The sequence below is a fragment of the Aedes albopictus genome, chromosome 2 (genome assembly GCF_035046485.1).
Source record: "Aedes albopictus strain Foshan chromosome 2, AalbF5, whole genome shotgun sequence".
In the NCBI taxonomy this organism is placed as follows: Eukaryota; Metazoa; Arthropoda; class Insecta; order Diptera; family Culicidae; genus Aedes; species Aedes albopictus.
The window spans coordinates 426307639-426322709 of NC_085137.1; the positions used below are offsets into that span (position 1 = coordinate 426307639).

Consider the following 15071-nt stretch of genomic DNA (forward strand, 5'->3'; position numbering starts at 1 on the left):
CTCAGGGAAATCTTTTGGAGACATCTTGGGGAAGTCCTTTGGAAATTCTTTTGACAAATTTCTTAGAGATTTCATTAGGGATTTTATTTGAAAAAAACACGCATTGCTTCCGAATCGGATTGGGAATTCTTTCGGCAATTAATTTTGAAATTCTTTCTGACATTCCTTCGAGTGTGTCATCAAAGTGCGCTGTGAAGCATTAGCGTAGCTAGGATTTTTTTCTGCAGGGAGCCCAGAGGGGGGGGGGGGCTGACTTGAGTTGACTTTTATTGAATTACGGGATTCCAAGAATTTCTCCAGGGATTCTCCCATGTGATTCTTTCACGAACAACTTCAAGGAGAATTTCAAAACTGCCTCCAAGAACTCTTCTTGGGATTCTTTCAGGAATTCCTCCTGGAACTGTTTAGAGATTCCCTTAGAATTTCCTCTTGGAATTGCTTCCGATATTCGTCCTGGGGTTTCTTCAGGAACTGCTAGAGGGATTCTTCCAAGAGTTCCTCTACGTACTCTGTTGCCGCGATCAGGGTTTTCGAATTGGGGAATCAGTGCCCTTGATTGGAGTTTGAGGAACGACACAACTTTATTACTCCGTAGAATCACTTTGTACACTAGGTTCGGGTGATGTGGTTTATTGCGCGTGCGAAAGATAACTAAACTATCAAATCTGATCTACACTTCGTCTTTTTGTCGTAAAGCGGGAAGATGAGTGGACAGTAAATCTACCTACGATCGGATCACTATCGGCAGCATCGTCGGACGAGTGCACTAGCGAATATCGTTTCGAGCAGTTAGACTGGTACAAATTTCACGTTGCGCGTGAACATACCGGCCACCGTTAAAAAGGGGCTTTTTAACTACTAATACCCTAGTTCAAATCTATCAATGGAAGTTCAATGCTCGCTAGTTTAACTGTTCTTATGCTACACTTAATCTAAGCGATTTCACTTTGCAATTCATTGTTCGGAATTCACTTTAGATATTAAGTTTGTTATCGTCACTCTTCGAATGACGTCACTGGTTGTTGGATGATATTTGTAGTGTCCGAGTCTTCGCTGCGACTGACTTCGTCTGCTGTCGGGATCCTCTCGCGATCGGGTTGTTTACATCTGCTCGTGGGATCTTCGTCGATGGCCATGTGCGTTGTCGGAAACACTTAGTGACCTCGACCGTGCTTGGCTTGCAGTTGTTTGATGGTGCAGGAGTCGTCTCTTCGTCTCACGTGATCTTGTACGGGTGGATGGTTCTCGTCGACACCCTCGCTGGCTGGTCATTCTCTGGAACAAAACATAGGCGGCTTTTTCAACAATATTTGAGAACAAAAACAACACTTAACTGGGTTGGAGGCTACCGGCCTCCGCGGGTCCGATAAACGGACGATGACCGTTGGCACCAAGCTACTGAGCGTACTTGTGCATCGTAGAATGACCTTCCTTCGGAGACGAATTGGACCACTGGTTGAGTGTGACGAGACATCCTTCGGTTTAGAGTTGAGTCCAAGCACGAGTCGAACCTTGCATCCTTTGATCCTAGCTTCTCCTGTTGCAGAACCACTCGTCTCTCCGACATAGAGTGAATGCGATCGGATACAGCATCAGAACATTGGACAGCCGTAGGTCGAAACTCGTAGTGATTGCAGACGTCGTCATCGCAGGCGGATATGGGGGATGAAACATTCCATTAGCTTTTTAGAAATTCAATAAAATACAAAGACTTACATGGATGGGAGGTCTTTCGACCCCCCAGCGTTGCGCAGAGTTAGACACTGCGATTGTCGGAAAAGTTCTAATTTCCTTCGGGTTTACGCATATGGCACGCCGGAAAAGTTCTAATTTCCTTCGGGTTTACGCATATGGCACGCCGGAACTCGCCGTCCTTTGTCCGAACTGCCACCACTCGAACGAAGTTGTCGTCTCCTCTGAACACCTGCGTCACTCGTCCCAGTCTCCACTTCATTGGTGGAAGGTTGTCGTCCTTCAGCAAGACCATTGTACCCACTTTGATGTTGTCCCGTTGTTGAGTCCAACGAGTTCGAGGTTGCAGTCCAGAAAGGTATTCGGACTGCCACTGCTTCCATATCCGACGAACGTATTCCTGGGTCTGCTGATACCGGTCGAGCCTATTCATCGGAACATCAGCCAGGCTGGGCTCGGGTATTGCGATGAGTGGACGATGGACCAGAAAATGCCCTGGCGTGAGCACCTCGAGGTCGTTTGGATCTGCAGTCAGCTGGGTCAGTGGACGAGAATTGAGACAGGCTTCAATTTGTGTGAGGAGAGTTAGAAATTCATCCAGCGATAGAATAGTGTTCAGTAGAGTGCTGCGAAGATGCTTCTTGAGAGATTTGACAGCGGCCTCCCAAAGCCCACCGAAATTTGGAGATCTCGGTGGTATGAACTTGAACGAGATACCATCTTCAGCACAGCTACTGGTTACGAGATGCTGGTGTTGTTGAGTGCCAAAGAGACGGACGAGCTCGTCCAGCTCACGCTTGGCACCTCTGAAATTTAGCGCGTTATCGCACTCGATTAGTTGTGGCTTCCCTCGCCGCGCAACGAAACGTCTCAGTGCGGCGATGAAAGAACTTGTGGACAAATCGGCTACACATTCGACATGAACAGCTTTTGTCACCATGCAGACGAAAATGGCGACGTAACACTTGGTAGGAGCCCCTTTTCTGCTTGTACGATAGAAGAAGGGTCCACAGTAGTCCACTCCAGAACGAAGGAATGGTAGCGTAGGCGTAACTCGTTCTGTTGGTAGCTCGCCCATGAGCTGTTCCATGACGTCAGGTTTGCAGCGGAAACATCTTAGACACGAATGTACCACTTGTCGCGCTTGGTCGCGGATACGAAGTGGCCAGAATCGCTCCCTAACTGCAGCTGTTATCAGCTGGGGTCCAGCGTGGAGGTTGTTGAGGTGGTAGAACTTCAAGATCAGGTCGGTCAGTGGATGTTTGTCCGGCAGAATCATAGGATGTCGTTGGTTGTACGTCACTGGAGCGTTCCTCAGCCGGCCACCGACACGCAATATGCCGTTCGCCAGGTGTGGAAGAAGCATTTTCAACCGAGAATTCCTTTTGACCTGCCCATCGCGAAGCACATCCGCGATATCATGAGGAAACCTTTCTTCTTGAGCGATCTTCACTAGCTGTTCTGTACTTTGAACTAGTTCGACTGTAGATAGGAACCCCGTTCGTTTCTCGTGGCGATTCTGAGGATTTGAATTGTGGCGAAACCGAAGAATGATAGCCACGATGCGTACCAACTTCGTGAACGATGAATACAGCGAAAACAATTCGTTTGGTGGGATGATTTGTGCTGGCAGTGCTACGATACGTTCTTCGAGCTGGTCAGGCGGGAATTCTTCGTGAACAGGAGCAGTAAGCGATGGCCAGAAACGAGAGGGTTGTCGAAGCCAGTCGGGTCCATTCCACCAAGGGGTGAAATCTTTTAGTTCGTTTGGAGGCATTCCTCTTGAAATGACGTCCGCTGGGTTTTCTAGACCAGGCACGTGTGCCCAGATTCCTTTGGCAGTGATTCGTTGGATCTCTGACACCCGGTTTGCCACGAACGTTTTCCAACGAGAAGGGTTAGAGGATAGCCAATGGTAGACTATCGTTGAATCCGTCCAGAAGAAACTCCTGGCATGGAGACTGATGCTGGATTCGACCTTTTCGAAGAGGTGGCTTAGTAGAAGCGCGCCAGAGAGTTCTAGACGCGGCAGAGATACAGTTGGGTTTCGTTTCGAGTTTCCAAGTGGAGCCACCTTGGATTTTGCAGTGAGCAGGTTTGCGAAGATATCTCCGTTCGATGAAACTGTCCTTACGTAGATGCAGGCACCATAGGCACGGGTTGAAGCGTCACAAAACCCATGTAGTTCAACGGAAACTACACTTGGAGTGGCAAGTACCCACCGCGGAACGCTTAAGTTCGCTATGTTCTGCAGGTTTCGTCGAAATTCTGCCCAGAGTTGTTGAGCAGAGTCACTGAGTTCATCATCCCATGTTTTTCCTTCTCTTCACAATTGTTGCATAAACAGCTTCGCTTGTACCACCACTGGGCCAACAAGTCCCAGTGGATCGAAGAGCCGAGCGATATCCGAAAGAACGATACGTTTGGTTATAGGGTAAACGTCACTGTGCTTCGGCACCTCAAAGCAGAATTCGTCCGTGCGAGTGTTCCATTGCAGACCGAGAGTTTTAACCGGAGAAGCTGCTTCGAGATCGAGAAGTGTACGCTCATCCCTTAAGTGTTCAGGAACGACTTCAAGAATCTGAGGACAATTGGATGCCCACTTGCGAAGTTGTAGTCCAGCCGAATTCATCAACTGGAGTAGCTGCTGTACAAGTTCCTGACCTTCTTCGATACTGTTGACACCAGTGAGCAGATCATCCATATAGAAATCCTTGCCCACGATAGCGGCTGCTACAGGATGGCTTGTCGATCCGATTTCAGCGAGTGTTTGCAGACATTTGGTTCCGAAGGAGAATCTCTCCAAAGGATCAGTTGAAGCATCTGATCGTTCGGGTTCATTCCAATTTGCCTATACATCTTCTCGATGTCGGAGATGATGGCAAACTGTGGAATGCGAAAGCGCAAGATAATAGCGACAAGATCGTCTTGCACTTGTGGACCAACCATGAGAGCGTCATTTAGCGACACTCCTGTATCAGTAGCACAAGATGCGTCGAAGACCACTCTCAGCTTTGTGGTAATGCTGTCTGGTCTGACGACACATTGCAATGCTGTGGTAGAAAGTAGGTTGGTAGCTGCGTTTCTAGATTGTCCACTAGCTTCATGTGACCGAGCTCCGCATACTCGTTGATGAACGCTGTGTATGCTTGCTTCAGTTGAGGATCAGCGTTGAGCTGACGTTCAAGGGACAGGAACCGACGAGTAGCAACGACCTTTGAACTGCCAAGTTTTGCAAAGGCTGTCTCACGTTTTGGAAGAGCAACGACGAATCGTCCAATTGAATCCTGGGTAGTTGTTTTGGCAAAGTGCTCCTCACAGGCTGCCTCTTCCAACGACAAAGTGCTACTAGATTGGCAAGACTCGATCTCCCAAAATCGAGCTAGTTGTTCTTCGAGGGTTGGAGTGGAATAGGCAAGGTTGACGACCGAAGATTGTACGATTCCTGACTGGACCTTCCCTGATACTACCCATCCTAGTGCCTTTTTTTGTAGGCTGGGTTGATAGGGACCAGTTTTGACTTGACCTTCTCGCATCAAATCAAAGAAATTCTCTGCGCCGAAGATAAGGTCGATTGGACCTGGTTCACCAAACGAAGGGTCAGCAAGAACAATGTCCGAAGGTAACTGAAGGCTGGATACATCCACTGCTTGTGTTGGTAACTCCATTGTAATCCTCGGAAGGACATGGAATCTCCAAGTAGTCTCGAAATCTGCGTGGTGGGATTGGATGCGAGCGACGACCGAATATTTTGAAGAGGTAGACGACAATCCAACACCGCTGATAGGAAGAAAATCTTTGGATCGTTTCAGCTTCAGCTTCTGGACGAGTTGCTCCGATACGAAATTCAGCTGGGATCCGGAGTCCAGCAGAGCTCTGGCCCACAAGGATTGTCCCGATGGATCAAAGACTTTGACCAGAGCTGTTGACAGCAGCACCGTTGAAGGAACACGATGATGTTGTTTGGTGAGCGACGATGAGGCGTATTGGGTCGAAAGGGCAGAGATTGTGGGGGCTTGATTCTCAATAGACGAAGTTGAGGGCTTGCTTGCATGAGAGGACTGCGAGTGGTTTGTTTGAGCGGACGGCGAAAAGGATGACTGCGAACCAGGCGACGACGACGACTTCGATGGTTGGGTTTGGGTTTGTTGGCTAGTAGAGGGCTGGTTGGTTCGTTGATGCAGCATCGTATGATGTTTTTGGTTGCACACTCGACAGGCTCCACTCGAACAGTTCTTCATTTGATGGGAAGGGGAAAGGCAGTTGATGCACAGCGAATTCTTCTTGGTTGCTTCGAACCGCTCGGTAGCGGTCATCTTCCGGGGAAGGGCGAATGAGAGGATTGCTTGCAGAAAACGCAGAATTTCTGCGACGACGATATGGCGGAATGCACCGAGGTTAGTTTAGAGGAGGCGTTACGAGTTGAGGAAGTTGTACGGGTAGGTTCACTAGATCGAGGCTTCGAAGCAGCTACAGATTGCAGGATCAAACTGTGACTTCTCAAGAAATCGATCAGTTCTTTGTACGTAGCAACATTAGTGGATCTTCTATGCGTCTCCCAGTGACGCATGGTAGCGATGTCAAGCCTTGAACTGAGCATGAAAACGAGAAGTGTGCTCCAGTCCTCCGGGTGCTCACCAACCTTCTCGAGCATTCGAAGGTTACGTTCGTATTCATCGATGAGCTTGTTGAGAGAGTCATAGCACTCTCTTTTCATAGGCTCGACATTGAAAAGCGCTTCGATGTACGCTTTAACAATGAGGTATTTGTTCTCGTACCTCTTTTCTAATAGTTCCCACGCTACACAATAGTTTGCTGATGTAACCTCAATAACTTCGATTACACGTTTTGCTTCTTTCGAAAGGGACGAGACTAAGTAAGAAAATTTGTCTACATTGCTGAGCTGAGGAGTAGAATCAATCAGCGATTTGAAAGTGTCCCGGAATGTAGGCCAATCCCGAATGGATCCATCGAAATGTGGAAGTTTTATTTCCGGCAGCCTAACTCTAGACTGGACACTGCCCAAGCAACCAAAAGTTCGGATAAAACAGCATGTTTGGGCTTAATCAGCTATTCGAAGGTAGATGAATAGCGTTCTATACAGCTCACTTTTTAAGTAGTTAACCGAACTTCAGTTCATAAAAAGTACACTTGTGCCGCTGAAAGGCACGCTATTCAGCTTAAAAATAAGCTTCCGTAAAATGAAAAAAAGGCGCTTAGTCCTCAAAAGTAATTTTTGATTGAGAGACATTAGCATGTGTGGAATCCTTATTGACTAATATCTTGAAATACATTTTTGATGTTTTTTTACTTACTGAGACTTGAACTCGGGTTCTCCTCGTTGAAAGCCGACGCCTTACCACTACTCCATGTTTGGATTGTTAAGCATTGAGGGATTTTACTCCATGTGCTGATATCATTTATTAGTGCTCAATCAGGTTCGCGTGTGAACTTTCTCTGAACTTGAAATACTCTGCGAGACAAACTTTTTGAAGCCGAAAGTTCGGAAGAAGTTTACGTGGAACTTTTTGTGAACTTACACAGTTTGACATTTTCAGTTTGTTTTGGTCCACAGTTTAGGCAAGTGCAAAGCAATAAATTAGTGCCAGTGTCGGTAATTCTTAAAAGATTATAAGTAGTCACTGAACGATTGCGTCGAACACCGGTGCGCTAGCGCGACAAGTGAGACGGGATGGAAAACATCTGGCAAAACTGCAAGACTTTTGCCGTAGCCGAAAAAACTTCCGGCGGAACACTGGGTGGAGCTGTTGCTCGCTGAGAGGGCAGCCTTTGAGCCACACAATACGGATTCTTTGCGTGGATTTCAAGTAAGTACGTTGAAATATAATAGTGAAACAAAGTGTACTTGTGAAATTAACACAAGCTGTGGCTGCTGAGCTCGATTGCCGAGTGATTTAATTGAATGTGAACTTCTCCCAAGCTCCGCTGTCTCCGAAGTTCATGTGAAGTTCACTTTTGGTACGGTTAATATTTATCCGAACTTCATGTTTCCGAAGTTCATGTAAAGTTCACTTTTGGTACGGTTAATATTTATCAGAACTTTGAGTAGTAAGTTCAAAAAAAGTTCAAAACAAGTTCGTAGCGGAACATTTCAAGTTGTTGGTATATGTCCATTTGAACTGTATTTAAACTTTAGTGGCACGCAAACGTTCAACATGAGTTCGGTTAAAATTTGATTGAACTCTGCCCTAAAGTTCAAAGTAAGTTTTTTTCTGAACCTTTTTTCGATTTCAATGTCGTTTTGAAGAGAAGTCAAAAGCTTGTATATGTACTTCCAAGTTCATAAACAATACACTTATAACTTTTTGGAGAATCAAGTTCAACGAAACCGAAATTGAACCAAATTTGAACTTCTGAGTTCGTTCTTCAAGTGGAATTCGAACTTTTGGTTGCTTGGGTGTTCACTGGTTGTACAATTTGTTGGGTAGCAATAGTGTTTGACGTACTTGGTTTTTGTAGCTTTGATTTCAGAAACCCTTTGATCTTCAAATACGTGAGCTCGACTTCAGCACGTGTGGCCTTAATTGTAAGATCCAACTGTTCAGATGAACCTTCTTCCAATTGCATTGATTGCTCTAGTGCTTTACGAAAATCTTCGGACAACTCCAACTCTAACCTGACTCGTTTAAACTCGCCATAAATTTCCTCTAAATATTCCTGCCAACCTTCAAGCGCAGCGAGATCTGAATCCTCATATTTCCCAATATTCTTAGCAAGATTGTTGAGAGAATCCACGCAAAATCGCTCCTGCTTGGTAAGCTTTTTGAGTTCCGAAGCCATTTTTTAATAGAACAAAGCAGCACTAGAACAATCGAAGTGAACCGCGTTTCCACACACGTGCCTTCACAATGCCAAATATCACCCAAAATTCCAAAAAATGCTCACGTCCGAAACCACTCGAGTCATGCAAAATTGCGAAAAAATTAGTAAGTCAGCGAACTGATCTTACTTTTGGTATATCTTGCCACTCGGGTCACATGCACATGCAAGTGTACTTACAGTCTCCGTTGGGGTAGAGAGAGAACCCAAGCCACGCCACTTTTCGATACCCAAGCCACAGCAACGACAACAATGGGACGGGGTGATGAATAGCACAATAGACCGACGCTTCTCGATGGTGACGGCAGCATCCAACGTTGTTCCCGCGTGGGTCAAATGTGGTTTTCACTATCACTTTTATTGCTAATTATCGCCGAAACCGCACTTCACGCATGAATGTTCGATAATTTTTCAGCTCACAGTTCGTTTTTAGTTAGAAGTTCTTTTCTCGATCCACTTTCTTTCGTGACCGTTGATCACGTTATCTTCGTCACTAGTGTCCGTGTCACTTGAGTCTTTTGATCACTTTCACTAATGTCCGTTTGCACTTTTTTTCACACGAAAATCACTCCGAAATGACCGCGAATCGCGAACACTGTTCCCGACAGTCCTTGATCCGGCTCGAAGGACCAGATTTTTATGTTGCCGCGATCAGGGTTTTCGAATTGGGGAATCAGTGCCCTTGATTGGAGTTTGAGGAACGACACAACTTTATTACTCCGTAGAATCACTTTGTACACTAGGTTCGGGTGATGTGGTTTATTGCGCGTGCGAAAGATAACTAAACTATCAAATCTGATCTACACTTCGTCTTTTTGTCGTAAAGCGGGAAGATGAGTGGACAGTAAATCTACCTACGATCGGATCACTATCGGCAGCATCGTCGGATGCTGCGACGGACCTATAAAAACTGTACGGTAGAACGAGTGCACTAGAGAATATCGTTTCGAGCAGTTAGACTGGTACAAATTTCACGTTGCGCGTGAACATACTCTTTGAAGGTTTCCTTCAGGATTTCCTCAGGAATTTAAGCAATTTCTTCAGTACTTCCTCCTGTTTTTTTTCAGAAACTACCCCTGGAATTCCATCAGAAATTGCTACTTGGATTGCTTCAGGAATTCCTCTATGGATTCTTCCAGGGAATCCTTTAGAGATGTGTCAAGAAATTTCACTAGAGATTTCTCCAGGAATTTATCCAGGAGTTCGTCCAGATATTATATAACGATTCCTGAGATTCCTCCAGGCATTCCTCCAGGATATCATTCAAGGACTCCTCCAGGAATGCCTTCAGAAATGTCTCCAGTAATTGATTCAGGTTATTTTTTCAAAATGACAATTTCTCCAAGAATTTCTCCAGGAAATTCTCCAGGGATTCCTTCAGAAATTCCCCCAGGAATGCCTCCCTGAGTTTATTGAATAATTCGTCCTGGGATTCCTGCATGAATTCCTCCTTAGCAGGGATGGAATACTCACTTGCTATTTTCTCAGCTCAGAAGCGTGCAATCAAGAATCGATGTATGGGTGGTTTTATCTAAAAGTTTGCCGCAAAGAGTACAAAGTCATGACAGAGCTGTATAAGCGACTCTTCACGAGGTGAGTGTAATTTACATTCACCTTGTGGACAGTAGCCTTTGCAGCTCCCTCACGACTTCGGTATGCGCGTGAGAACCCTTATTTAACTCGGCTAGCTTTTAGACAAAACTACAAGGCAGAAGTTGTTCATACAGCTTTCCTAGATTACATGTTTCTGAACTGAAAAAATAGCAAGTGAGTGTAACTCTTTGCAAGTGAGTGTTCACATCCTTGCCTGAGATTCCTCCAGGGATTCCATCATAAATTCTTCCAGGAATTCTTCGCGGAATTTATCCAGGAGTTATTGCAGGTGTTCCTCCAGGAAAATACTTCTTTCTGAAGTTCTTCCAGGCAATCCTTCAGAATTTCATCCAGGGATTTATCCAGGGACTCCTCCAGGAATTCCATCAAGAATTTCTCCAGGAATCACCCCAGATATTCCTTCAGGAGTATCTCCAGGAATTTTTCCAGAATTGATTCAGGTATTACTCCAGCGATTCGTTCAGAAATTCTTTCAGGAATTTCTTCAGGAATTGTTCCTGGATTTTTTTCCAGGGATTCTTCCGGGAATTCCTTAACAGCTTCCTCTATTAATTCATTCAGGGACTCCTCCAGGAATTCTTCCAGGAATACAGGGTGCGGCAGGAAAAAATGCGAAAATTTCAAGGCAACCGCAAACAGAAGGCTCATAAGATTAACAAGAAAAATAATAGCGATGAAAGCTTAGCAAATTATTTGGACATATGCGTTCAATTGAAACGTACATGATGAATACAATTCAAAAAACAGAGCTAGAAATTAAGTCCTGTCCAAAGAACTTCTTTAATTACGTCAAAACCCAATTAAAGTCAGTTAATTTTCCTGCAGTTAAGATGCATAACTGGATGGAACTGTTGGGGTTAACTCAGAAAAAAATTGCAATCTTTTTTCCAAGAAATCTATACAACGTTTTCTGAAGATGATCGTGACCGTGAATTCTTCAATTTTTGTCCAGAATTTCCAAGTGATGTGGATGTGAACTACCTTCAGGTGCAGGATATTTTACGGGCAATCACACGACACGACGTGGAAACAGGACATAACACTTTTTGTTCTTACAAATAACGAAAAAAGGATATAAATTTACCTTTTTTTAACGACCGGTTTCGGGTTTGTTGTCACCCATCATCAGGACGATGTCCAATATTTTACGGGCTCTTAAAGATTTAGATGCCTCAAAAGGTCCTGGTCCTGATGGAATTCCCCCCAGTAGCGGAGCTAGGATCCTGATAATGGGGGGGCAGCGATTATTTGGCGTATCCAGTGTTATAGTAATTTGGCGGCAAGAGTCATATTAAAAGAGCTTAAATCATGGGAAAGTTAGTTAGTTAAGTAATTTATTTTCGACACTTTACACATTAGTGTGCAAAGGAATTCGGTTCATAATTTGGCGGTGGCACAATGTTGGTCATAGTCATTAGTTGGTACAAATTGTGCTTTTTAAATACTATCGCATCATGGCGGCGCTTACTTAAGACGTTTAACATTCCGAATAGTTTTTTTTTACATATCCAAAAATTAATATCTGTGTGATGTTGATCAAAAGTTTCATAGACTATTTTGCGCAAACAGTAAACATTTTGCAAAATCATATTTTTGCGTTTTAATAGACTGGCATTTGTTGATATTAAACCAAGTTTCGAAACTTTCCAAATTAATGTTATTTTCGATCGCGTCACTAAAATATTTTTTTATTATATTCAACAATGTTTCATATCAGTGCATTCAGAAGATTTCATATTTCAATATGCAACTGGCAATTGGGTTGTTTAGTGAATAACATATTGCTATTTTCTATATTGCCATATCGAAAGAGCTCATTTTTCTGAGTATAACGTAATTTTATTGAGTTCCAATACCTTTGTTTTGATGGTTAAATTAACAAAACAATATTAATTTCTGTGGATAGAATGACAGTTCAATCAATAAAATGACAGTTCAGCCCGAACAAAAAATTTTCTCCACACAAACGTTAAATGCATTTTAAAAATACTTCCCAGACTCCGAAAAATATAAAATTTTGGATTTCGACTATTTTTGGGCGGAGATTCCAATTCTAAAATAATCCGGATACCCCTGATGTACACAATTTAGTATATAAGAAACAAACATGGTTTGCATTACCAGTGGTGTCATAGAGTTTACACCAAGCTAATCACTGAGTAACCAGCTCTTAAGAAAAATAAAAAAATAGTCAAGAATGAAAATATGCTTCTTGTAAAAAGTTAACCAATCCTGTCGTCCAAACATAATTTAACTCAAGATATATTTCGTTTGTTCTCTTATAAACATAAAAAGCCTTTGTGGAGCAACTTCTCCATTTATCATTATCAATATTATCACTATACCTTACCTACTTCCTATTTAATGTTAGAAAGCCGCCTATACTTTTTTAATGAATGTTTCTTCCCTTCTTGTTGCTGCTAGATAATCGCCTATTTGATTGATAATTCTGTGTCCACATGAGAAAAATTTCCTTTTTGATATTTTTTGCGCCCCCATTGGGGAAAGAAAAAAAAATCCTTTGTGATTTTGGAAGAGCTGTTAATTTTCTCGAAATTTTGAGCGCCCTTATAAATTTAGGAAAAGTTGCACGGTCATTTTTTCAAAATATTTTGCTTTATTTTGCCCATATTGTAAGAAAAATCTTTTTTTCCAGTATGAAGAAACATTTTATTCCGCGTTCTTGAATTTAATAAAATGATTTTTCAAACTATTCTACGCCCTCGCACACTTTGATTATTATTGATGTGAATAAATATTACAACTTTTGTGCCTCCATACGTTAAAGTATATTCTTTATGATATTGGAAATTGCTTCTCCTGAATATAAGAAAATCGCCTATTTGATAATTGATAATTTTTGCGCCCTCATATTTGCAAAACAAAAATCTCTGTGATATTGGGACTACTCCCTGGGTTTATTTCAAAAATTCGTCCTCCGATGTCTTCATAAATTCTTCTAGATATTTCTTCAGAAATTCCCTCACGAATTCCTTTGAAAATGCTTTCTGGGATTCCTTCAATAATGGTTCCATGAAATCTATTAAGCAATCATTCGGAAATTTCTTTGAAAATTCAATTAGAAACTGCAAAAATTTCTTAACGGTTTATTTTAGAAAAAAATCCTCCATAAACTTCATCTGAATTCCTTCAGAAATTTTTCGAGAGCTTTCTCCAGAAATTTCTCGAAGGATTCATTTAGAAAACCATTCACGAATTTCTTCAAAAATTCCTTCTTTGATTCCTTCTGAAAATTTTACATGGTTTTCTTCAGAAATTCCTCCAGTGATTCCTTTAGAAAGTATTCCATGAAATCATAGGAAATTATGCCAGGGATTCCTTTTGAGATTTCTCTGAGAATTTCTTTAAGAATTATTTCAGGAATTCCTTTAGTAAATTTCGGATTACTTCAAACATAGTTCAAGGGATTTCTTTCAGAAATTCCAAAGTTCAGAATTCCTCCAGAAATTTCACGAAGAATTTCTTCAGGACATCCTTCTGCGTTCCCTTTATTTTTTTCCCGAGATTCATAATACATTTCCACCAAAGTTTCCTTTAGAATTTTTTCCAGGGATTCTTTCAGAAATCTCTCCAGAGATTTTTTTAGAACACCTTCTATGGATTCCTTACAAAATTGCACTATGGATATCTTCAGAAATTACTCCAGGATTCATTCATAAAAAATCAAAGGACCCTTTCAAAAATTGTTCTAGCTGAATGGATCCATTAGAAAATTTCTCCAGATATGCCCTTCAGATATGCCCTTAAAAATTTCTTCAGAAATTTATCCAAGAATTTGTTTAGGAAATTTCCCATGGATTCCTTCTGCAACTTCGCCTGGGATTACTTCAGATAGAAGACTTTAGAAAATCCTTTAGAAAACCCCTCTGAAGGAATCAGAAGTTTGTCCAGCGAATCCAGAAGTTTAATTTTTTTTATTATTGAGAATTCCAGCCCTATGCTGGTTCATCTTCGCATTCTGAAGTTCTTTTAAAGATTGTTTCAGAAAATATTCCGGTGATTCCTACAGGAACTCATACAGGATTTCTTCACGAACTCCTCCAGAGATGTCCTCGGGAATTTCCCCAAGGATTCCATTGGAAACATCCGCAGTAAAGTCTCCAGAAATTACTTCAGGGATTCATCCAGAAAAACGAACAAGAATTCCCGCAGAGATTCTTGCATTATTAACTAAAGTGATTCTAGCGGGAATTGATCCAGGGATTCCTGTAGAAATTCATACAGAGATTTTTGCGCTCCAGTATCTCTCTGTATATTTCTTCTGAAATTCTTCCAGCGTTTCCTCCAAGGATACCTTTAGAAAATTTTCCACGGATTCAGAAAATTTCCAGAAATATTTACTTGGCATTTCAACAGAATTTCAATTGGAATTTTTTCATGAGATTTTTCGGCTTTCTCCAGGAATATTGAAAAAAACCTCCTGGTACTCTATTGAAGGATTTCTTCACGAACTCTTCTAGAGTTTCTCAATAAATTCTTCTTGGAGTTCCACCAAGCGTTTTCCAGGAAGTTTTTCTTGTTATTCCTTCAGAAATTTCCCTCAGATATTCCTCCTGAGATGCATTCAGGACTTTTCCTGGAATTCCTTCAAAAACCTTCAGGGATTTTTACTGGAATTAGACTGGACATTTTTTTCAAAAATTACTTCATGCATTCTCTTAGTAATTCCTCCATGGATTCCTTTTGAAATTTCTTCAGGGATTTTTTTTATAAATATCTCCAGAGACTCTTTCAGTTTTTAAGAATTTCTTTAGGAATATCAGTAAAAGTTGTTCCTTGGATTTTTCTTCGTAAAATTCTCCTAGAAATACCTTTTAAAATCCTGCGGAAATTCCTCCAAGAGTTCCTTTAACATATCCTTGAGAAATTCCTTCAGGGATTCTTGTAGAAACCCCTACAATGGT

General features: G+C 42.2%; 3 protein-coding genes across 3 annotated transcripts; all 3 read right to left on the reverse strand.

The window, feature by feature from the left end:
* Positions 1-1783: 1783 nt before the first annotated feature.
* Positions 1784-3469, reverse strand: LOC134286880 (uncharacterized). Its single transcript, XM_062848575.1, has one exon. The coding sequence runs from the start codon at positions 3467-3469 to the stop codon at positions 1784-1786; it is 1686 nt and encodes a 561-aa protein (XP_062704559.1).
* Positions 3470-4018: 549 nt separating this feature from the next.
* Positions 4019-4396, reverse strand: LOC134286881 (uncharacterized). Its single transcript, XM_062848576.1, has one exon. It carries the CDS (start codon positions 4394-4396, stop codon positions 4019-4021), a length of 378 nt encoding a protein of 125 aa, XP_062704560.1.
* A 29-nt stretch (positions 4397-4425) lies between these two features.
* LOC134286882 (uncharacterized) lies at positions 4426-6008 on the reverse strand. The gene is made up of 3 exons (XM_062848578.1): positions 4805-6008; positions 4639-4745; positions 4426-4578 (listed from the first exon to the last, which is right to left on the reverse strand). The coding sequence occupies exons 1-3, from the start codon at positions 6006-6008 to the stop codon at positions 4426-4428; spliced, it is 1464 nt and encodes a 487-aa protein (XP_062704562.1).
* Between the last annotated feature and the right edge of the window lie 9063 nt (positions 6009-15071).